General features: G+C 36.3%; 3 protein-coding genes and 1 long non-coding RNA gene across 5 annotated transcripts in view; 2 read left to right on the forward strand and 2 right to left on the reverse strand.

Annotated features, from left to right (window-relative positions):
- LOC123871744 (ubiquitin carboxyl-terminal hydrolase 7-like) lies at positions 1-8,312 on the forward strand. Its single transcript, XM_045915683.1, has 10 exons — positions 1-238; positions 1,183-1,553; positions 2,034-2,197; positions 2,503-2,762; positions 3,412-3,586; positions 4,240-4,432; positions 5,030-5,183; positions 5,486-5,619; positions 7,400-7,496; positions 7,963-8,312. The coding sequence occupies exons 1-10, from the start codon at positions 182-184 to the stop codon at positions 7,975-7,977; spliced, it is 1,620 nt and encodes a 539-aa protein (XP_045771639.1). The 5' UTR covers positions 1-181; the 3' UTR covers positions 7,978-8,312.
- The window catches only part of LOC123871761, a 25,576-nt gene continuing 2,077 nt past the window's right edge, over positions 428-23,926 (reverse strand). The window contains exon 2 of the long non-coding RNA XR_006797337.1: positions 428-497. This is a non-coding gene — a long non-coding RNA (uncharacterized LOC123871761). The remainder of the gene's footprint in view (positions 498-23,926) is intronic.
- Positions 12,469-17,280, reverse strand: LOC123871753 (kunitz-type U19-barytoxin-Tl1a-like). Of its 2 annotated transcripts, XM_045915701.1 has the most exons (6): positions 16,839-17,280; positions 15,761-15,839; positions 15,477-15,586; positions 15,010-15,100; positions 14,355-14,510; positions 12,469-12,535 (listed from the first exon to the last, which is right to left on the reverse strand). In XM_045915701.1, exons 1-5 carry the CDS (start codon positions 17,056-17,058, stop codon positions 14,393-14,395), a joined length of 618 nt encoding a protein of 205 aa, XP_045771657.1. In that variant the 5' UTR covers positions 17,059-17,280; the 3' UTR covers positions 12,469-12,535; positions 14,355-14,392. The 2 variants fall into 2 exon arrangements, with proteins under 2 accessions (XP_045771657.1, XP_045771656.1); XM_045915700.1 differs by lacking the exon at positions 12,469-12,535 and having other exon boundaries at positions 14,281-14,510.
- LOC123871750 (WD repeat domain phosphoinositide-interacting protein 3-like) overlaps positions 19,987-23,926 on the forward strand; it is a 10,725-nt gene continuing 6,785 nt past the window's right edge. The window contains exons 1-5 of the mRNA XM_045915694.1: positions 19,987-20,135; positions 20,250-20,531; positions 21,981-22,132; positions 22,559-22,762; positions 23,287-23,524. Of these exons, the coding sequence (XP_045771650.1) occupies positions 20,069-20,135; positions 20,250-20,531; positions 21,981-22,132; positions 22,559-22,762; positions 23,287-23,524 (943 nt within the window). The 5' untranslated portion in view covers positions 19,987-20,068. The remainder of the gene's footprint in view (positions 20,136-20,249; positions 20,532-21,980; positions 22,133-22,558; positions 22,763-23,286; positions 23,525-23,926) is intronic.

Raw genomic sequence — 23,926 nt, forward strand, 5'->3', positions numbered from 1 at the left:
CCAAAAAGCAATGACTGACGTAATATCATGTCATCGGCCAAAATTGATTTTCTCAGTAATTTTTAGTTATTTACCCAATATTTACCATACATCTATAATGTATAATTGAACACCTATGTGCAATGTGATGAAATTGAATACCTAATTTTTTTTTGCAATTTTATTCGATCGCTGCTGGAAAATGCTTGAAACTGGCAGTATGGAAAATGCAACTGCCGAGTCGCCACAAACACACGCAGTAAGCTTGTATATTATTATTATTGTTTGCGTGGATTTTTTTTAAATCCTCAAAAGATTTTTCTGTATAAATAGTAGCCTGATGTCAATCTCCACGATTTTATATAAGTCTTATAAAAGTATTCCAATTCCAAAGATGATGCATTCTCATCTCTTTTTTAAATAATATACGAACCATTCACTCTTCATATTGTTTGTGATTCCACATTGGTACCTCATTGGCACCGACATCAAAAAATGTTATTGTAGAACTAAATTAACTCTTGTATATATTCTCTATATCATAATGTATTTATGTACACCTGGGAAGTATACCCTTTCAAACAAAAAATAAAATTTTCCAAATCGGTCCAGGCGTCTTCAAGTAATCTAATACTCTATACACTCTATACTAATAAATAAAATTGGAGTGTCTGTCTGTAATTTCGAAATAACTACCTCATATTAAGCTCATATGGTTATTTGAACGATACCAACACTGAATCACACGTTTTTAAAATTTTTGTCTGTCTGTCTGTCTGTCTGTTTGAAAAGGCTAATCTTTGGAACGGCTGAACTGATTTTGACGGGATTTTCACAGACAAGTAGAGGATTGACCAGGGTGTAACATAGGCTACTTTTTTAACCGACTTTCAAAAAGGGAGTTGTGTTTTTCTACCTATGTACACCGAAATCTCCGAGATTTCTGAACCGATTTGCGTCAATTCTTTTTTAATCGATAGAGGAACTTTGCGACATTGTTTCATAAAAAATTTGGAGTCCAACTCCTCAATCCTGATGCTGCAGGGGATCTGACCAATCCACGCGGGCGAAGCTGCGGGCATCAGCTAGTAAAAAATAAAAAATAAAGATTCCGACGAATTAAGATCCTTCTCCTTTTTTGAAGCCGATTAAAAAGGAGTTTGAATACAGGAGCACTCATATTTTGTACAAAATTAATTCTAGGACATTAAAAAGGAAGATGAAGACCTTGGCTGTCTGAAAGCGACCTTTGGGAATATTGCAATGGAAGATGAAGATCCAGCTCGTTCGGAGGCGACCTTCCACTTCAAAGTAGAGAACTTAAGTCAACTAAAAGAACGAGTCTTATCACCCCCTTGTTACGTGAGATGTCTACCCTGGAAGATACTCATACTTATCCGAAATATTACAACCCCAAACCATCAACAGCAAAAAGCACTGGGGGTTTTTCTTCAGTGCAATGGGGATAGCGAAACTTCTGGGTGGTCTTGCTATGGACTGGGCGAATTGAAACTAATTTCATTCAAACCTGATGGTGAACATCTTTGCAGAAATATCCACCACATGTATCATTGGTAAGAACTCTTTTTAACGTCTTAGTATACCTTTCCAAGTTTTTTTAATATAGACTAGCACCTTGGCTGCAATCAAACCTGCTGGCAAGTATAATGGATACAGCCTGGAATGGCGCGCGTTTGCCTAGAAGATACCTTTTTACTCGTAAACGAGGCTTGATTTAAAAATAGAAGAGAAAACTAATGCTGAAAGGGCGTTCCATATCCTAGCGGTCAGAATCAGCATTGATGAAATGCCTATACAGATTTGAATGTATCTTAGAATACGTAGATCATTCCGAAAAACACTGGGAATACTGGTTAATTTTTTTTAGAAAAAATTCATTATGGCAGGCCGACGTATTTTTTAAACTTTTTTAATTTTTCTTTGCCTACCATAAAGCTTATACTTACATTTTTTTTGTTTTAATATGAAAACTTACACTGTTATGATACAATATCACTTGGTATTACCTACTTACGATTAACTTTATCTGCTAGCAAAGAAAATGATTGGGGCTTTGCACATTTTATATCATGGGATGACTTGATGGATCCAAATAACGGCTTTGTTTCCAATGATTCCATAACCATCGAAGCACATGTTGTTGCGGAAGCCCCACACGGAATTTCTTGGGACTCTAAAAAACACGCTGGATATATTGGTTAGAAACAAAAGTAAATTTTTGCCCTAATAAGTAGGTATTGTATTTTTTAAAATTCATTTAAAAGTTAGTTCTTGACTGCAAATTCATCTGGTAGGGAGGTATTAAGTGATGATGCAGTCTAAGATGAAGCAGACTAACTTGGACGGAGTATGCCAGTTTTATCTGTTTCTTACATGAAATCGTATCGGAATGCTACACTTTGGCAGCATGGCCATTTATAAAACCACAGATCATCCAAGAAAACGAACTTATCCACTTACTAACAAAATGGAATTTTAGCCAAATCTTAAACTGAATTGCAGGTTTGAAAAATCAAGGTGCTACATGCTATATGAATTCTTTATTACAAACGCTGTTCTTTACAAATGTTCTTCGGAAAGCAGTTTACCAAATCCCTACTGTTGGAAATGACAGTTCACAGTCAGTCGTTTTCGCACTGCAACGGGTGTTTTACGATCTCCAATTTTCTGATAAACCTGTAGCTACCAAAAAATTGACCAAAAGCTTTGGCTGGGAAAACATTGATTCGTTTATGCAACATGATGTCCAAGAATTTCTTCGAGTAAGTAGTCTTTATTCTAATTTCTTCTTAAAGTAGTCACATATAGAGGTTCGACAAGCCGTCTAGAAGTGCGGGACAAAGGAGCGACCCGGACTAGCCTTATAACTTAGACCCCTATGTAGGATCGTAGTACTAGTGATCATCATTTACCACAAGATTAAATGAGTCGGACTACTGTGTACAGTTATAACTTTTGGTTTAATACAATTGACACTTGTTATATAAAAAAATATATTTAAATATGTCACAAATTCGGAAATCGCGAATTACCGCTTGATAAATAGGTAATTGTAGTCGTACTAGAAAAGGCCAAGGCAAGTTAATGTCCACACTCCATAGGCTGATAATATTATGATGATTTTTAAAAGATCATTAACTTCGCATTGATTATTCAGCTGTAATATTAATTAATTGAAAATCTAAATCAATGGCACACGTTTTTTGATCCATTCGTCCCAGACCCGCGCGCTAAGTAACAATTGAACAATTGAAAACAATCGATTCTTCGATTGTTATTGAATGAACCGACCATCGTTATTGCACAATATTTTCATTCGCGAATAATGAGCGTGAACTATACATAATAGGTATAAAAAAAATTGTTTTGAACTTCCATAGTATCATATAACAACATTGTTACTTTCTTCAGGTTCTACTAGATAAATTAGAGGTTAAAATGAAACTAACTGTAGTTGAAGGTACAGTTCCGAAACTGTTTGAAGGCAAAATGACGTCCTTTATAAAGTGCAAGAATGTTAATTGCACCAGCACCCGCGTCGAAACCTTCTACGATATTCAACTTAGCATTAAAGGGATGAATAACAGTAAGTTACTTCGTTTATTTAACGCGGTTACTGCGACTGAAAAAAACTGCAACTATACTCTATCCACTGAAAGAAGTTAATATAGCGTTCTCTCCCATACGTCTCTTCTAATCTCATACAAATGACAGAGACGAAAATCTTAGTGGGCGTTAACCATTTTGAGTAACCAACCAATCACATTGTTGTCGTATGTTCATCATTTTCTCCATAAAATCGAGTAAAAGTTGGTCATACTTTACTCTGATTTTTGTAGCAGGTGCTTGCTTTTTTTTCTGTAGATATTCTAGTTTCGCCGACTTTAACCAAATCGACCCTTAGACCTCTGCTATAACTCTGCATTAAGTTAAAATTATCTTGAAAATAAGTTCAACAGCTGGGTGGAACCACCCAGCTGTTGTAAACCCAACGCACCGAAAACGCATCGTGCGTCGTTGCAGATTTTTTTATAAAGAATATTAGCCAATGATGACTAATATTCCCTTTTTCCCTCCATCTAAGCACTAGGCTTGTGCTAGGAATGGGTACGACAATAGTGCAATGGGTGGGGTTTGAACCGCCGACCTTTCGGATATCAGTCCGCTCTTCTAACCTTTAACCAGTTGAGCTATTAAGGCTCTTGAACAGAACTAAACGGGTTAAAATTAACATTTTAGTATACGAATCGTTTAAAGACTACATTAGCACGGAGTTGTTGGACGGGGATAACAAATACGACGCTGGTGAGCACGGGCTCCAGGAAGCGGAGAAGGGCGTGCGATTTGACACGTTTCCACCAGTACTGCATCTGCACCTGTTGAGGTTTCAGTACGATCCACACAGCGGTGCGTCTGTCAAATTTAATGATAGGTAAGACGTTCATTTTTTTATAATTCTAAACTAATTCTTCAATCACCACATTTTGCTCTTGTTGTAACCCTAAATGGTAGCACAACATGACCAGGGCTTAAAGTACGCTTAATCCCACTAATATTATAAAGGCGAAAGTTTGTATGTATGTGTGTGTGTGTGTGTGTGTGTGTGTGTGTGTGTGTATATGTATGTTTGTTACTCCTTCAAGCAAAAACTACTAGACAGATTTGGCTGAAATTGAAATGGAGATAGATAATATCCTGGATTAGCACATAGGCTACTTTTTATCCTGGAAAATCAAAGAGTTCCCGCGGGATTTCAAAAAACCTAAATCCACGCGGGCGAAGTCGCGGGCATCGGCTAATATTATAATAAAGCACAATAAAGATTTGTGGCAATGTTACACACAGTGGCGTGCACAAAATTATGATTATTTGCCTGGTGGGAGTCGTCGACCGTGGCTATTTTCCACGCTACCGGCAAAGCCGTGCCGCCAAGCGATTTAGCGTTCCGGTACGATATATTTCTTGAACGATGGTACGGAACCCTTGGTGTGCGAGTCCACTCGCACTTGACCGATTTTATTTTTTTCAGATTTGAATTTTACCAAGAAATAAACCTCGACCAGTACCTTCAAGAAGTACCGCAATCCCCAGCACACTACACGCTACATGCAGTTCTTGTGCATTCTGGAGATAACCACGGAGGACACTATATTGTATTCATTAATCCAAAGGGGGATGGAAAGGTATCGTCTCGCTTAAAGCATTTGTTCCACCTCCGACGAAGAAGCGACTAGCTATTGACTATATTTTTATCGCTCAAAAAACACAATCGATGTCAATTTTCAAGATTCAGAGTTAATTAACCATCCAGTTATCGGCTTGGGTCAACGTTAATCGTCAACTTACAACAATCGCAATCGATTGATGTACGTTGTCAGTTGTGACACTCTTCCCTCTATAGTTGTCAGTAACTGACAAACTCGTTTAACTGACTGTCAGTTAAACGAATTTTCTTCGATCGAAATTGAAGCGATCTTCCTTTCAGTGGTGCAAGTTCGACGATGACGTGGTATCCCGGTGCAGCAAACAAGAAGCTATAGAATACAATTTTGGAGGCAAGGAGGAAGTACCGTATCTTCCTCGACGAGCGACGAGTGCTTATATGCTTATTTACATACAGTAAGAATAATTTTACAATTAGGTACATTATTTATTATACCTACCTATTAGAGACATTTTCTATAGTCGTTCCTCGCAACGGAAAACTCGACGTTGGAAGGACCCCCTCTAGGTGGACGAACGACATCAGGCGAGTAACAGGGAGCTGTTGGGCGCACCACCGTGGCGTATGTCCTTACACAGGACGTGTGTCCAGCAGTGGACGTCGTTTGATGATGATGATGATGATGATGAGAGACGTTTTCGGGGTTCATTGTAGTTAGTCAAGCGGTGAATAGTTAAGACGTTGGCCTTCTATTTGGGGGATTTCCAAAATAGAACGCACCTCTAATTTTTTTATATGTGCGAGCAACTTCTTCACTTGCTGTAACGGGAAGGAAAACATCATGAGGAAACCTGACTGGCGGCGATGTCAGTGTCCATGCAATCGGATGACATTGCCTTGATTTGCGTAGCATAGTCTCTGTTGCGGCGTTATTGAGGCGACGCCACTAACGCTTGACTTGAAAGTCCACCTCCAAATTTCTTTTTAATTAATACCTAATGTGGTCAACGATGTATAAAGTGTGCTAACCATACTTGACCAGCGTGTTGGCACAGAATAAGAATGGTAAGTAGTATCATTATGTACTGAAACCCTTCTCATTCTGAGAGGAGACCCCGCGCTCTTTATAAGAAATTCCTCCTCTGATGTGTGTGTGTCATTTTGGAACTTCGTCTGTGATGGCGTTTGCTGGCGCGCGTGCTGTGCTTGTTTGGAGTGTTTTTTTTTGTTAAGAGTGGCTGGTTTTTGTGTTAGTTGGTGTTTTTTGGTGGTGGAACTGACTGGGAAGCGCTTCAAAGGGGCGCCGCGCGTATGTCGGAGTCCATACTTGTATAAATTCAATAACTTGAAAATATCCCAGACTTGACATTGGCAAATCAGAGTAAAGCCAGATTTAAAGAAAAAAAAAAAACTCCTCCTTTTTTTTTGCTTACATACAGAAACTCGCATTGATATTTCCCCATCTCTCTTTGCATATCTCTAGGCCATCTTATCAAGCGCATAGCAATTAGTAAGCAATATACTGTATCTCATGCTGAAATTGATGACAAACAGGTATACCATAATATATGAGCATCCAAAATACCCGTTCATAATGAACGTGTCGAAGCCAGGTTAGGCGAACTATGTCAAAATGCAATTAGCGGTGAACTAAGTTATCGGCTTTGCGCGTGCCTTGTAATTTTGCCTACGGTAGGGTAGCTGTAGCGTTTTCCACGTTTTAGATATACTAAACTAACTTTTTTTTAACTTTTAACTTTTAGCAGTTTGTAAATGAATTGTATTTTAAGTAATGTAATTAGTTTTTTTTCTATATCGTGGTTTGTCACACTCAAAAAAAACCTACATGATAATTATATCACTATTTAAATGATTTTCAGAAATTCCGCCCGAGCGATGCCAAAAAGAGTAAAATATGTTGGTCGCACATTGCCGCGATGGACGAAAAGGTCTTTTAGCGCTTTTGCAGCCAGTTTGGCAAGAGCCAATTTAAACACTTTTGTTTTAATAATAACCTATGGATATAGGTTTTTTAAAAATCCCGTGGCGACTCGTTGATTTTCCGAATAGAAAGTAACTTATGTGTTAATCCAGGGTATAATCCATCTCCATTCCAAACAGCAAAATCCATCCAGTAGTTTTTACGTGAAAGAGTAACAAACATACACACATACACAAAACTTTGGCCTTTATAATATTAGTGTGATTAGCATAATATTTTGTTAATAATTTCAGAACGTCACAGCTGAAGTATGTCCTACAAGACGTTACAGAGGAGGACATACCGACGGACCTGTGCGAGAGGATCAATGCAGAGATACGACACGAGATGGTAAGAGCATGTAAATATCAAGTCTTCCTTCCATTTACTCCCGTTTGAGCTGATCGCATATTATGAATTGACCCGTTCCCGTTATCCACGCCACAGGATCTGCAATTCTTTGACTTAGGAATTTTATGACTTAGTAGTAGCTGCATTTATTCGGCAAGTGTGGCTCAAGTTCTGATAGCATTAGTCGTGTTTTTAGAGCATTTATTCTATATTTTAATAATAGGTAAGTATATTTATTATTTAGCAACTCGATTGCATTCTGTCATTCGATGACAGATCGCACGTCATCGTGCGATCGCCACAGTAAAATCTCGAATTTTGTCTGGAGATGATAATAATTTGGGGCGACAATAGAATCAAGAGGCAGTACTGAGAAAGGCAATTTACAGGGTGCGTGCGGCATGTGCGTACTTAGTGTTAATGTGCGATCAGCATAATTTCGTGTAAGCTAAGGTTCCCTTTACAGGCGGCAGAAAAATAAGATGCAAAAAGATTAAATCTGACACATCCATCAGCTCATCGAAGTACTATTCGAGGATATTCAACGCTCTAAAACAGTTCTTCACTTTGCAAGCCCTAGCTGGTTCTAAATTCAAAACGAGATACAAAACAAGGGAAACAATGGAAACGAAAGATGTGAAATAGTATACCTACAGGGTCACTGGTAAAAAGTCACGATCCCATGTGAGTTGTAGGCGAGGTAAAATGCTATGTATATATAAACCTTGTGGCAAAAATGCCCTAGTTTTGAAAAAAATATTATCTGTTTATATATTTTTCAGAAAAATCCTTTACAATTATTTGTAAAATCAATTATAAAAAAACTGATGCATATTGCGATAGGTAGCAAAGTCCTACTAAAAAATTGTAAGTAGGTACCTATCAAAATAAAAATACTAGGTACAAAGATTCTCCGATTACGGCTGTGAAACTCTACCAGTTTTATATACTTTATTAACTTGAAACTTTAAAACTGCTATTTATCATTGAAATCTAATCTATCTAATCTAAATAAAAATGGAAATCACTGAGTTATGTACTGAAATATTTTAAAAACATTCACTCTAAGCTTATTTTATTCTTAGCTATCTGGAGATTAATGGTTATTATTGGAAAATCTTTAAAGATTTAATTTCATTTTCGATTAAATAAAGTTTAAATTTCTAAAAAAAATCCATTTACTCAAAAATGGTTCATAGAATGGTTTAGTGAAAAGATATTATATTAGTCTTTTGATATAATTTGACCTCGCCTACAATATTCCCACACCCATAATATAAGAGATTTTACTGATCACCTGTATAATACAAATTAATAATATGTTTTACACGAATGTGCAACGCGGAGTAGTATTAGACATGTTGCGTTGCTCAGTCAGTAATAATAATATCAGTCAGTCAGTCTAAGTAATATCATTATTTCTAAATAATGATAAAAATACTGACTAACCTAACCTTTTTCGATACTGCCGATGGCTACTGAAAATTAATTTGTGTGAGGGTAAATAAAATACTCGTATAGTAATTCTATATTGTGTACATAATCAAGATATTTTGTAATTATATTTATGTAGGTACCGATTGTTAATAAATTTTGTTGTTTGACCAATGAGCATTTTTCTTTAATATTTTCTTACTAGCTACTGCCAGGGGCTTTCGTTTTTTCGTTCGTAAAAATAGAAATCTCTTTATTTTACAAACGCACCCAGATCTGTAAAAAGCCCACAAGAGGGACGTGAAAGAAGAATTGCTGCTACAACAAAAAAAAAAAATTTAAAATGGCCACCATAAAAAAATTAAAAAATTGTATTAATTTCTTGTACCTACGGAACCATTCGTGTGCGAGTCCAACTCGCACTAGACCAATTTTTTTCACTGACGTTAAATCTTTTCAGGATATTTTATCCCTTACTGGGCAAAAGATTGAATAGCTGTTAATTTTAATTACGCGGGTACCAGATACCTACAGGTACAACTAAATTAGACCGAATCCCGAAGGAATAGCGAGTAATTCGCAAGCTTTTCATGAGAAAGCGCAAAATCATGGATGTTAGTAAATACTCGTAGATTAGCTAGGACGAAAAGTAGGATCCATGTCTGTGGTATTGGACATTTGGAATTTATTCGTGCGATCAATTAGAAATTTATTTATGTACTAGCTGTGATGCCCGCAGCTTCGCCCGCGTGGGTTGGCCAGATCCCCTGCAGCATCAGGGTTGAGGAGTTGGACTCCAAATTTTTTATAAAACAATGTTGCAAAGTTCCTCTATCGATTAAAAAAGAAATGACGCAAATCGGTTCAGAAATCTCGGAGATTTCGGTGTACATAGGTAGAAAAACATAACTCCCTTTTTGAAAGTCGGTTAAAAAAGTAGCCTATGTTACTCCCTGGTCAATTTTCTACTTGTCTGTGAAAATCCCGTCAAAATCGGTTCAGCTGTTCCCAAGATTAGCCTTGTCAAACAGACAGACAGACAGACAGACAAAAATTTTAAAAACGTGTGATTCAGTTATAGTATCGTTCAAATAACCATATGACCTTAATATGCGGTAGTTATTTCGAAATTACAGACAGACACTCCAATTTTATTTATTAGTATAGATTTAGTTGTGGAGCTTACATTTAAATTTTTTTTTCGACATTCATACTTATACGAGAATAATTAAACCCCAATCTCTTTCGTGTATTTAAAAAACCGTGCTTTGAAATTCAGGATTAAAAAGCTTGCTAAAAATCTGAAATGAAAGCTGCGATTTTTCAGTGTCGTTGCGGGCGCTACATTTTGCAACGTCAGTAATTTGAGACTAATTTATCGCCCGTCTAACAGATTTATAGCTAAAAGATTCATTTTCAGGGGTCCATACACGAAGGGTGCCAACGGGACTAATTAAGACTCCATTGTCCGTCTGTCTGTCAGCGGTTAGTATCTCGTGAACCGTAATAGCTAGAGAGTTGAAATTTTTGGAAGTGTATTTCTATTGGTGGTATAACAGCAAATAAATAATTAATGTTTCAAAATGGCAGCCATGACAGTAAAAAAAAGTGTTATTTCTTTTACTATGGTACGGAACCCTTAGTGCGAGTCCGACTTGAACGATTTCTCTTATTATTTAAAACCAGAAACACACGATTCTTAACCATAACTCTTTCACAAAAAAATTTATTTACGCTTAAAAATGGGTATGCTACGGTATTTTTAATAACCTAAATCGAAGAAGTCAGCATCGCAGGCAAACGCAGTTACCTATTAACTTCTTCCACAATTTTTTTTGCCATTTTCATTAAGGATAACAGTAACTCACCGTCATGCAAAAAACTAAAGCCAAAAGTTAGTGAGCGTTCCGCGGCATGTCTTCGCTAATTAATCCGGCTCCACTATTAATTAGAGGAGTTCTTCTCCCTTACAGCGGGATTAAAGCCGAGCTCAGTAATTGCCCATCGGCTGCTTTAAATATTTTTATTTTTATTTCAAGTAAAATGTAGTAAAAAGGAGTATTCCGGACTCCGAAGTTCAGCTATAAAGTCTATGATGAAGATGCCAGTCTTATTTTTATCTATTGGAGTGAAAAAGTATCTGGACACAGCGTGGGTTGAGGTCGAGTTTTAGGTTTTATTTAAATCAATTTAGTTTTTTTTTTTAAATTTTAATTTGTATGTAAGTTTATTTAAAAAAACTTATGTTGATGTCAATTAAATATAAATGAAAAATACTTTGGATTGCTGCGGATGGCACAACCAAAATTAATCTTCCTTTGCAGGTCTCATTTGGATCGTATTGCTTATTATACCTAACTTATCTAAATTCAGTGCCCAGTGACCTAAGCAGAGTTTCTCAATAGGTGGGCCTAAAATGCTGCTGACATGAGACATCACCCGTGTTTTTCGTATTATCGAAGCCAAGACCTCGTCGTCGACAAGTACATAGAAAAAGTTAACTACTTACGAGTACTAGACCAACGAAGCAGTTAAAATATAATCATATTTACTGAATACTCGTTGGTCTCTGAGTAAAATAAACAGTAAAACAAAGTAATACAGATTAAATAGGTTTATTAATATTTTTAAATAATAATTGGGTACATTCTAATATTTATCACTGAGGTCACCCCTAGCGCGCTCCCCAGCAATCTTCATACAAACGTATTTTGGTGCTCATTTGAATGCTAAACAATCAAACTCGTGTAATTTTGTAGACGATTTAACATACTAATATTTAGGTATATGATTTGTCATATTTCCATAAAAAATATGATTTTTAAAGTTACATGGGTTTTAAGGTTTCTATGTAAATGTAGACTGTTTAACTTTGAAACTGAATATTTTTTAACCTTCTTTGACTTTAATTACTTAGTACGATTCAAACCAGAGCCAAACTACTTGATCGCCTCTTGATAATTTATTATTGTCCGATACAAGTTCTAATACAAGAAGACATAGTCTTAAAATTGTTTTGATTTCCGCCACAGCCACCGTACTGGAATTCTTGACAGGATCTTTCATTTATATTGTAGTAATATCTGAAAATCACATTATAATAAATTACAAATCAAAATTACCTATCATATAAACCACATTTTCAAAATTCAAATATGCCTCTGAATAGCAATGATAATATGTTTCTGTCACTGTATCTACAGTAGGTATACTCAAACTTAAAGATCGTATAGTTTATTAATTTTAAGTTGGCTCATATACACAGACAGACGGAGGACAGGCTGCACGAAAGTTTCTTTTATTATGGAACCCTAACAAACCCGACTCCTCCTCCTTCCCCGACAATTCCAAGGGACCTGACCTTCCAAGTGGCCTGAAGAGACCTGAGAATTGCTTGATACCTCCACGAGTTCCTAAGAAAACGGGTCTTGACAGACAGATAACAAAGTGATCCTATAAGTATAAGGGTTCCCTTTTTCCTTCGAAGGATCGGAACCCTAAATAACAAAAATCATGATTTATGAACACTTACCTCATTATTGTTGCTCTGCAATATCCTATCTCAAATTGCAGATAGCAAAAAGCGGGTGGCGTGAAATTTCTCCCTGGATTTTTGAAAATTTATAAATAGGTAGGTTACTACTAGTTATACTATAAAGTTATTACACAAAAATAATAATAATATGAGAGGAGATAAATGTCTATCCATACTAAACCATACTAATATCTATTTACGTTGATAGTAAAGGCACTAGCTAACTATTAAGTATTCCATGGTACTATCTCAAAAACCTTCCCACAAGTCGCAACAACTGAAGCTTCAACTCAATCGGATGAACGATGCGCGAACGTATAGATAACGACCAGGCAGAGGACGCTAAAAGATTCGCCATTAGGCGCACCAAAGTAATCGTGACGACTTCGGTAGGAGTCGTTACTAACATGACTTTTTCTCACTTAGATAAAATATGCCTCATTTTAACAGCACGCATTTTAACGGCACGCCTGTTTTTTTTAACAGAAGGCCCCTCAGATGTGACGTTCAGATACTTTGTGAGACTGATTATGTCGGAATTTAATTTAAGACAAAATGGTCAAAGCATAGGTTGACCATTTTATTGGTGTAAGTTAGCATATTAATATAATTATTGGCATCATACATCCGGTCTTTATGGCCAAACTATGATTTGTTCCGTTTTATTGCAGACTGTGCTATTTGAGTGCAGACCTCAAGGAAGAGTCCTTAATCCGACTTGCTGGTGATTAGTGACGTCAGGTTGTCGATTGATACTCGTTTCGGAGTTATCTGCTCGAGTTCAAATCGTAACTTAACTTTAGGGTAATCAACCAGCAAGTGGATCACAGACTCCTCCTTGCTCGCACTCGCAATCCGCCTTATCCTTACATTTATACTTGTGCAGGTACTGGGCAAATCAAGGCATGCTTGATTCTGATAACATCACTCGTACCTACTTAGTTGACAACTTAACTTACCAACATTAATGTTAGTTGCCTTCGTAACAGCACCCGACTGAACTACTGTACTAACTACAATTAAAGTAAATACAAAAGAAAAATATAGTATTTTAGTCATTGCAATATAACGAATACCTGAACCTTACTGTACACAATAGACCTAAGTTCTCATGCAACAGTATAGGACTCACTTTTATTTATAAACACAACAAAATCGATTAACATTAGACCCAAATAATATAATATTGAGGTACTCAATACTCAATGTGACTGATACATTTAAATTATCTAATTAATTAAATTAATTGAAAACATGAAACAGGGGCTACAGCTGTATTTCAATTTCAATTTCAGTAACTCAGTAATTGTGCTTTTGTGGAGCTAAATAAACTTTTATTTATTTAACTTCCAAATATTTTCAAGTATGTATTTAAGAAGTTGTGGTGACCCTGAAAACATAATGTACCTACTCCTTTTTTGGGCAGTCGTGAAGACGAAGTGTTTCGATTCTCAAAATTTATCAATGTTGTCGAAATATCTAAACTGCTAGGTACTAAGGGTGGGTTACAAATTCTGTAGACAAAATATTTAACACTCTTTATTTATGTACGGATTTAACTAAATAAAAGAAGTCACGTAATTCAATATTTTTAATTGTCACTATCAAGGGTGAAAGTGGATCAATAATAAGAGGCTAAAGATAACGGCAAGAACCTTATGTGCCTATCTAAAACCTGTTTGGTAGGTATAGTACATGACAGGTCGAAACGGCAATCGAGGTATGAGGCGCCCCGCACGTCGCCCGCGCTATCCCGCACCGGGCTAGCGCGAGGGCTGTGCGGATGTGCGGGACGTCCCCACCCCGATTGCCATGTCGATCTGTCGCGTACTATTTATATCATAACAGAGGAATAATTTTCCTAATTATATTACCTACATAATAGGTACCTAATTATTATGGTGGATGAATTCGCTTTTTAATAATCTTATTTGCCTTTACAAGTCTCCATGCAAGAGAGCATGGTGTCAAACTTGTTTAGATTGCCGCCACAACCGCCGTACACGAATTGTTTGCAGGAGTTCTCATTCACGTCATAATAATATCTGAAATTAAAAAAAATTAAACCAAAAAAAAAATCAGAAGTAAAAAAGCAGTTTTATTTAAGTATGTAAAAAATAAAAAATAAGATGATGGTAAAGATATGATGATTACGACGAGGTGAAGCAGGTGATAACTTCTTTTACGGTACGGAACCCAAAACGCATTTCATTTTTCCAACTGCTACTAGTAAGGTACGAGTAGGTACCTACCTACCTATTTACATGATTGCCAGAAATGAAGTGGAACAACATAATGAAGTAGGTAGTGATATCGAGAAAGGAGAGACTACGATCTCATGAGTATGTTATGTTGTGTTATGTTATGTTATGGAAGAGCGGGTTATAATACTAGTCACTTACTGGGACGGTCCCAATTTCTATGTTATATCTATACGTGTTTTTTACCGAAATAAATATTTTTGTATTTTTTGTATGAGGGAACTACCTACCTAGCGTAGGTAGGTAGGTGGTTCCCTCATGAGGAGAGACGAGGAATACTTACTTCGTGAAAAGTGCCAGACAGAGTCCTGCTTCAGGTTGTAAATAGCAAAAAGTAGAATGCGAGAAGTTGTCAATCTTCATATAGTTTGATCCTTAATTTAAAATACAAATAAATTAATCAGTCATAGGTACATATTATTTATTTTACTAAGTACCACCTTACTCGGTACTTAGTATAGACTGTAATAGCTTTGCGATCAGGCAACATCAAATAAGTACGACGTCTTTGTGGTCTTAAGGCGTTTGTGCACTCATCCGTGATTTGACGGATCCCCCGATTTCTTGACAGACACGACAGACAGATAAACAGACAGACAGACAACAAAGTGATCCTACAAGGGTAAAAAGGACCACGGATGGGTTTGAAACTAGTTTGGTACCTATACCTACTCCGACTAATCACGTGAGTCTATATAGCCGATCGATATTTATACATATAGATACTTTACAAGTTATTGTTTTATTTACCTTTGCAATGTCGTTCACAATCTAGTAGTGTATCAAAATTATTTTTGCTACCATCACATCCGCTATAGATGAATGGTGAACACTGGTCTAGTTTTACATCGTAATAGTATCTGAAATATTAAAAAAAAAACACTTTCTTACTTTATTAGGGTTCCGTATCTCATAAGGAAAAACGGAACCCATCACTTTGTTGTCTGTCACAACACAGCGCTCACCTGCAATGTGTCAGGGACAAAACAGCTAATAAGTCATAAAATGCATAATTATAAGGCAGATATTCTTACTTGGTTAGAGTCTTTTCACAATTTCCTTTCTTTGGTTGAAGTTTACACCAATGATCCCATTTCTCAATATACGAACTTGCTGAAAATATTTTAAGATAGCTAAGTAGGGTAGGTAGATTTTGCCCAAACAGCCTGTGTGAAATTCAGATCAAGCTATACTTAGATCAGTACTCGGTAGGTAAGTAGGTACATTGAGTCTATTTTGACTAAACTTGCCGCACAGTGAGAAACCTACAATTTTAGAATAGGTAACTAGTAAAGACTAGAAAGGAAATGCAACACATTTGATTTATCTAGAAACTAGGTGATGCCCGCGACTTCGTTCGCGGGACTGTAGGTTTTTAAAAATCCCGTGGGAACTCTTTAATTTTCCGGGACAAAAAATAGCCTATGTGCTAATCCAGGGTATAATCTATCTCCATCCCAAATTTCAGCCCAATCTGTTCAGTAGTTTTTGCCTGAAGGAGTAACAAACATACACACACATACATACACACAAACTTTCCCCTTTATAATATTAGTGTGATAATATTATAGAGGTCGGTGCTTAATCGGGTAACTCTAGTGATCTTTACTTTTTATCCCGGAAAATCAAAAAATTTCTACGGGATTCTTAGGGTCTATCCGTTTAATTAACCGATCTATATAAAATTGGTACAGAGGTAGCATACGCCCCGGAAATTGACTTCGGCAACTTTTTTCCCCGGAAAAGCAAAGAGTTCCCACGGGATTAAATAAAACTTAAATCCACGTGAAGCAGTCGCGGGCATCATCTAGTTATACATAACTAGCTGATGCCCGCGACTTCGTTCGCGTGGATGTAGGTTTTTAAAATTCCCGTGGGAACTCTTTGATTTTCCGGGACAAAAAGTAGCCTATGTGCTAATCCAGGGTATAATCTATCTCCATTCTAAATTTCAGCCCAATCCGTCCAGTAGTTTTTGCGTGTAGGAGTAACAAACATACACAGTACACACACACACACACACACATACAAACTTTCTCCTTTATAATATTAGTGTGATTAATCAATCAATCAATCATTTATTTGCAGTAAATATAGGTTCTTTCTACTTACTTTTCTTCTTTTTCCTTCCATCAATTGCTCCAAGTTGAAATGCATCCAATGTGCTTGAACTTCCACCTATGCCTCTTTCAACGTTAGTTATTCTATCAACCGTAGTTGGCAGAGAAGTGGCTTCCCGTATCGCTTGAGTCGTCAACGAATCATTTAACTTTGTTCCATGAGCAATATTATTTATTGTAAATACACAAGAATAATACAGTATTTGGAGCATTGCAAAAGAATTTTCCCTTCAAACTGTGACCGATGCGATAAAAATTTATGTTATCGTAAAAAATAACGCCTACGTTTCCGAAATATACCTACTTCCCAAATCCCATACCGATTTTACTATGCAAATAAAGATGAACGCACGCTTATCCGAGCCGAACGTGTCGAACGAGTCGAAAGAAACGAATTTTAGATTTCTATAGAAATCCCATGAAACCTCGCACACTTCCCATCGTCCGAATCGAAATACACAGAATTCTAAAATTCGTTTTGTTTGACGCATTCGACTTGTAAAAGTATGCGTTCACCAGATATTTAAAATAATATAACAAAACACATAACATAATATGATAATACTATAGGTAATAGGATAGGCAAGTGCTTAGATTACATTTGTATTTCTAAAAAAACTAGTACTATCAATCTACAATGAAACTTTATTCTAGAGCAACCTGCAGAGCTTCTAAAAAGCAATTTGTCTTGAGACGCGAGAAAAATTAAGCAATTAAAAGAAAATCATCGCCAGAACGGACGTAGATCATTCTTGCCGGCGATGGGTTAATAATGATGATGATGATAAGTATGTGGTTAAATAAAACCGTTAAAACCTTTATTATTTTGTTTGATTTTATTTCATGTTTAACTAAATAGCTTGATAGATACATTTGGACTGCAATAATCGATTTTTGCTCAAGCATAGTATTGATGACAAAATATCGATGACACCGGCAGAGGTAAACCTAGTACAGGAGCGATACTGAATAGCGCGTCGTTAGGATAATTCGATTTGGGAATTGGAGCATTCGAGTATCCCATCGTTCGGGTATTCGGCCTTGCATTCATCCCGGCCGCTCGCCCGCGCCCGGCTCAGCTATGCAAGTTGGTATTTGAATGCAAATTGAAAACGCCATTAGATCGGCAAACACTAGCCTCCCGATCGGACGATGGAAATTCGAGCCTAGCAAAAAAGTAACTGATTTCATAGAATATGTCAAAGAATTAGTAGGTTTTTACCATAATAACGCACAGTAATTTTTAAACATAGGAAAGCTTAGACGTCTAAATTTATGTTACGACGCAATAAAATGCAATTCAACTCGACAGCACTGCGGTCTAGAATTCAACATAATAAGTATACCTCTCTTTGTATGCGTAAACTCTTATCTCTCCGTGTCCCTACCTTATAAGATAAGGCATCCGCTGGCATTTCTGAGGTCTGTTATATTTAAATTTTCATACATACTACACCTACTGAGCTGGTAATTTTATTTTTCCAGAATCAGAAGGCAATTTGTCTTGAGACCACGAAACGCAAGAAAGAAAATCTTCGCCGGACGTAGATAATTTAGCACCTAAAATAATACTTACCTACCTACCTATTTTACGCGACTGGTTGATATGACAATCGGGGAATGAAGCGGAAGAACGCCCCGCACACCCGTACCTAAATTCTTCAACAGTGAAAACCATCAGTAAATGGTTGATCATCCAATCGTCCAAAACGCAAACGATGATTTTGCCTACCTATTAGGTATATCTGCCTATCTGATGCTTTCACAATAATTGGATCGTTTGATGATGATTCCGATGTTTGCTAATTGCTTCCTGGCATTTGCATTTAAATTCCATCTCCGATAAATGAGTTGCGGTGAGAAGAGACAAAATGATAGAATTCTAGAATATTCGAACGCCCCAATTTCCGAACGGGATTAACCTAACGACACTAGCCGTAGCATAACTAGATGTGGCTAGGTAGATAGGTAGGTACTTACTGCAGAAGAATTATTACCTACCTATGCTATGACTAGTATTTGTAGTTAGCCTTTGATTACAATCTCACGGTGGTAAGCAACCCAAGTGACGATACAGTTTAAGACGGAATCAAAACCGAAGGCAGGGCAGTTAACTAAACCTCCATTTTGTAGTAAGATACAAGAGATTAATAAAAAAACCTTATAAGTGTTTATCTACTCTATTAAACCTCGCATGTTTGGTTTAATGTCTAGTATTCTTCTTCTTGGCATTGGCTCTTTCAGACCCCGTGACGTTGAAAGCTGCCGATCTATTGTGATCGTCATGGCTAGAGTGAGGGAACTCTCGGTTTGATCCTCAATCGACGATATTTCAAATATAATATTAGGCTAAGGTGACCTTTCTACTCATACATAAATAGAAAAAAATGTATTTAACATAATTTACTTACCTACCTACTTATTTCAAAACATCTCCTAAGGAAAACCAAAATAGACGAATAACTGGCTCAAACGTAGGTATCTAGCAAACAACAAAGGCAATGGACGCAAAATTAAAATCCAACCGAGCGGCAGTGGTAATTAACGCTAGGTATGGTTTTTATCGTCTGGATGCTAAAGACGGGATAATGGGAGCTGCGACGATTAATATTTACTTAATAATCCCCGCTGCCGCTGCGGGCTATTTGCTATTTAGGTTTAGTTTGAATGACGCTTAATTAATTAATTATTATTATTCGAATGCTTGTTATAAAGTATCTACGTCAACGTACTGTATCTATATTTAGATTGAAATATAATAAAACATAGCGATTAGCGGTAGGTAGGTACCTACCCATTACCTACCTACCGATAAAGTATATATCGGATGCTATAGTTTTGATATACCTGGGTTAATGAGATAAGTTCTGTTTACCTAATTCCACAAAAAGTATAAATTATATTTATACACTATAATTACACAAAACTGTATAAATTACATTCTAAAACACCCCGCCGCGCTGTGCTCTCGCTATCAAAGAGTATGTAATCACTACGCCCGCTATTATATTAATCTTACCCGTTGCCACCACGTACATATTTTTACTCTTTACGACATAAACTCTGATGCTCTACCACAGACCACGAATCCGCTCTATGGTTTAGAGAGTTGTCAAATGAAAAATCCCTGTCAAATCTGTCATTTGTCAAATCGCCGCAAAGTCCGACTATGATTTTATAATTATTTACTTGTTCTTTTACGGCAAAATTAACTATATAACTATGAATTTATCTGAGGAAAACAGTTTTTCGAACGGCCTGCTGTACGTGGGCTTCAATCAAGATCAAGGTGGCTAAAAGAAATTGCTTAGTAACATGTTGAAAGTGAAAACGAACGTCTTGTTTTGATGTTTTCATAATTATTTACTGTTTAGTAAAGATTCTGTGTCCTAATTTATTTCAGGGTGTTTCGCTTGTGGAACTGAGAATGGATTTAGGGTGTTCAACAGCGATCCTCTCAAGGAAAAAGAGAGACAAAATTTCGCGGAAGGTGGTCTATCGTACGTCGAAATGTTGTTTAGATGTAACTACATGGCACTGGTCGGCGGAGGCAAGACACCCGTGTACCCTCCGAACAGAGTAATCATATGGGATGACTTAAAAAAGGATTCGGCTATCTCACTAGACTTCAACAGTCCTGTAAAAGCTGTGAAGTTGAGAAGAGATCGGATTGTTGTTGTTTTGGGTAAACTTTCTAAAACTTCTATTTATTAACTATCTTGCTTCGCTCGAGTATATTTATGGAATTTATTTCTTAGTGGGGGTCTATGTAAATGCAAAATCTCAAGATTCTAGTGTAAATGATTTCTGTGTATGTTAATCTTGATGATTCTGTGTATGTCCATCAGTCAGTTTTTTTTATAGTATCACTTAACATATACAGTTATTTAACGTGGCATTGTAGTATATCAGATTATAGACACCAGCTTTTATTTCTACTTTTGCAGTTGAAGTGGTCTTCATGAAATTAATCTGAATACCTTATCTAATCTGAGTGTTATGAAACTGACTAAAACTTTCTTTATTGTATCTACAGTCTTTTACTGATCTAGTTGGTAGTACAGTAGATTGGCAAATTTTTGATTAATTATAGTTAGGCAGTTAAAGCTGATGGAAAATGATGATGTGGTCTAAGATAAGACATATTTTGAGTAATGTTTACTTTGACTTTATTTTGTTTCAACTCTTGAATAATATTCAAGAGTTGAAACAAAATAAAGTCAAAGTAAAATGGACCTAAACATTCTTAATTTAAAGTAAAAAATTCAGTAACATTGATTTTAACTTTGCAACTTTTACGCTTGGAGCGCTGGCTGTAATTAATATATATACAAACTTGAGCATCAATACAAGGCAGTTAAGGGCCATTTTACTTTAACGCTAAAGTGTTTCGACTCTCAAATACTATCAACATTGGTGAGAAGTAAAATCTTATACTGAGGGTACTGGTGTCTTGAGTTATGATGGTAAAAAGGTGAATGGGAACAAGATAGAAAGTTCATGAGTTCACTCTCCAAAATATTTTATAGCTATTCATCTGTATTATATAATATTATGATTATTATTTAGAAACTAACTAACACTTTAAATACTTAATATTATAAAGGTGGATAAAACAACAAATTTTCACCACAATGTTTATGTAAATTATGGTTATAAATTAAAATTAATTAATGTTTAAGAGCATGCTCTGCTGACTTTGATGTGAAACCAGTTTAGTTTGCTGTGTAATATTTGAATAGTTTTAAAATTATAAATTACTAGCTGATGCCTGTGACTTCTTCCGCGTATTAAGGTTTTTAAAATACTGTGGAAACTCTTTGATTTTCCGGAATAAAAAGTAGCCTTTGTTAATCTCCATCCTTTCAACTATCTATACAAAAATCAAGTAGATGGGTTGCTTAGCAAAGGTGTGAAGGAAGGACAAACAAACAAACACACTTTCGCATTTATAATATTAGTGTAAATGTAGACAAAATAAACCATTCTTCTTCTAGTGCCATCTCCTATCAGAGGTTGGCAATCATTAAGACTAACTGGATTTTGTTCACCGCCGCTCTAAACAGTGACCTTGTACTCATATTAAATAAACCATACTTGTCATAAATTTAATGCTTATTTTCAACATTTTCAGAGAATTTAATAAAAGTCTACACTTTCACCGCTCAGCCTCAGCTTCTTCATGTGTTTGAGACCTGTCCAAACTCCAGAGGGTTATGTGTGGTTTGTCCAAACAGCAACAATGCTCTACTCGCATATCCAAGCAGAAAAACTGGGCATGTCCAGGTGAATATTTGCTACTACAGGCATAATGCATAACTGAGTAGGTTCCTTCTGTAGTGATTGATGAATATGAAAACTAATAAAATACTAGAGGATGCCCGCGACTTCGTCCGCGTGGATTTAGGTTTTTAAGATACTGTGGGAACTGTTTGATTTTCCAGGATAAAAAGTTGCCTATGTCAGTTACAGGGGTGCAAGCTACCTCTGTAACAAATTTCATACAAATCAGTTAAGGAGATGGGGTTTTGGGTATCCCGTGGGAACTCTTTGATTTTCCAGGATAGAAAGTAGCCTATGTCTGTCCCCGGGATATAAGCTAGCCCTGTACCAAATTTCGTCAGAATCGGTTAAACTGTTGGGGCGTGAAAAGGTAGCAGACAGACAGACACACTTTCGCATTTATAATATTAGTATGGATTATGTCCACAGCTGGTTGAGTTAACTAGTCTCGGAGGAACAAGTGCAGCCCCAGAAGGTCATCTCATAGCGGCTCATGAAGCGCCGTTAAGCTGCTTGGCGCTAAACGTTGGTGGCACAAGGTTGGCCACAGCGTCCACTAAGGGCACTCTTATCAGAGTATTTGACACAAACACTGGTCAAAAGTTGGCAGAGCTAAGAAGAGGAGCACATCAGGTAAAAAATGTGACTATATGCATAAAATCAATAGGCTACTTTGTAATTTCGAATAGAACTTACGTGAAAATTATTGAGTTTTGGCTGTTTTGTTTATGACTTCTTGTTAGTAAAACGAATCCCAAGCTGATCTTCTGCTTGAGACATGTTGGCTTTAATGCTCAAGTGGAGGAAACGCCGGGAAACCAACTCTTAGGTATAATGTGATATTTTGCAAAATTTAAGAAATTAATTTTGTTAATAGAAATTGTTTTTTTTTTTAAATATTACAGAACAACATTAACTCTTGTATACATAATATTATATTCGATTATATATTTTTTTTTAATAGTGTTCCTTGGATCTCCAATTGTTAGTTCTAGTGAATAGGTTACTATAAGTACTAACCTAAAAAAATAATTAAATAATTAAATGATTAAATATTTTTTTTCTTTATTTTTCCTTTTTAGGGTTCCCTTTGAAGATGACTTAATCACTGTGCATGTGCAAATAAAAAAATAAAGCCAAAATATTCTTATTTCCAGGCAACAATATACTGCATAAACTTCAACCACACAAGTACCAACCTCTGTGTGACGTCAGACCATGGCACGGTACACGTTTTCAGTCTAGAAGACGAGAAGTTAAACAAGCAATCCAGCCTGGCGACCGTCAACTTCTTACCAAAGTACTTCTCAAGCAACTGGAGTTTTTGTAAATTCACCATACCTAACGGCCCGCCGTGCATTTGTGCTTTTGGTGTGGATAAAAGTTCTATTATTGGTGAGTTGTCAAAGGACCAAAATCAAAATAATACATAAATATACAATGCTTGCTTTGTTTCACTTTAAATTTAATGTTACTTGTGAGGAATAAAGGGTAATAAGACATTTTGAAACATGGGAAACCTCTTTTTTGGAAAGAACATCACGGCGGATTTGGAACCCTCGTAGGTTTAGTTAGTTTACGTAATTAATTTTCACCAATACATCAATTATTATTTTGTAAATTTAACAAATATTGACAGTCAAAAAGTGTACTATGGTGCCTATTTTGAAAAAAACCCGGTCAAGTGAAAAAACCCAGTCATACTCGCGCACCGATGGTTCCCTACTACAGTCGTATCTTTTGCACGATAAATCGAAATATATTATGCATAAAATTAAATAAAAAATTTGTTTAGAA

The sequence above is a fragment of the Maniola jurtina genome, chromosome 14 (assembly GCF_905333055.1).
Source record: "Maniola jurtina chromosome 14, ilManJurt1.1, whole genome shotgun sequence".
Classification (NCBI taxonomy): domain Eukaryota; kingdom Metazoa; phylum Arthropoda; class Insecta; order Lepidoptera; family Nymphalidae; genus Maniola; species Maniola jurtina.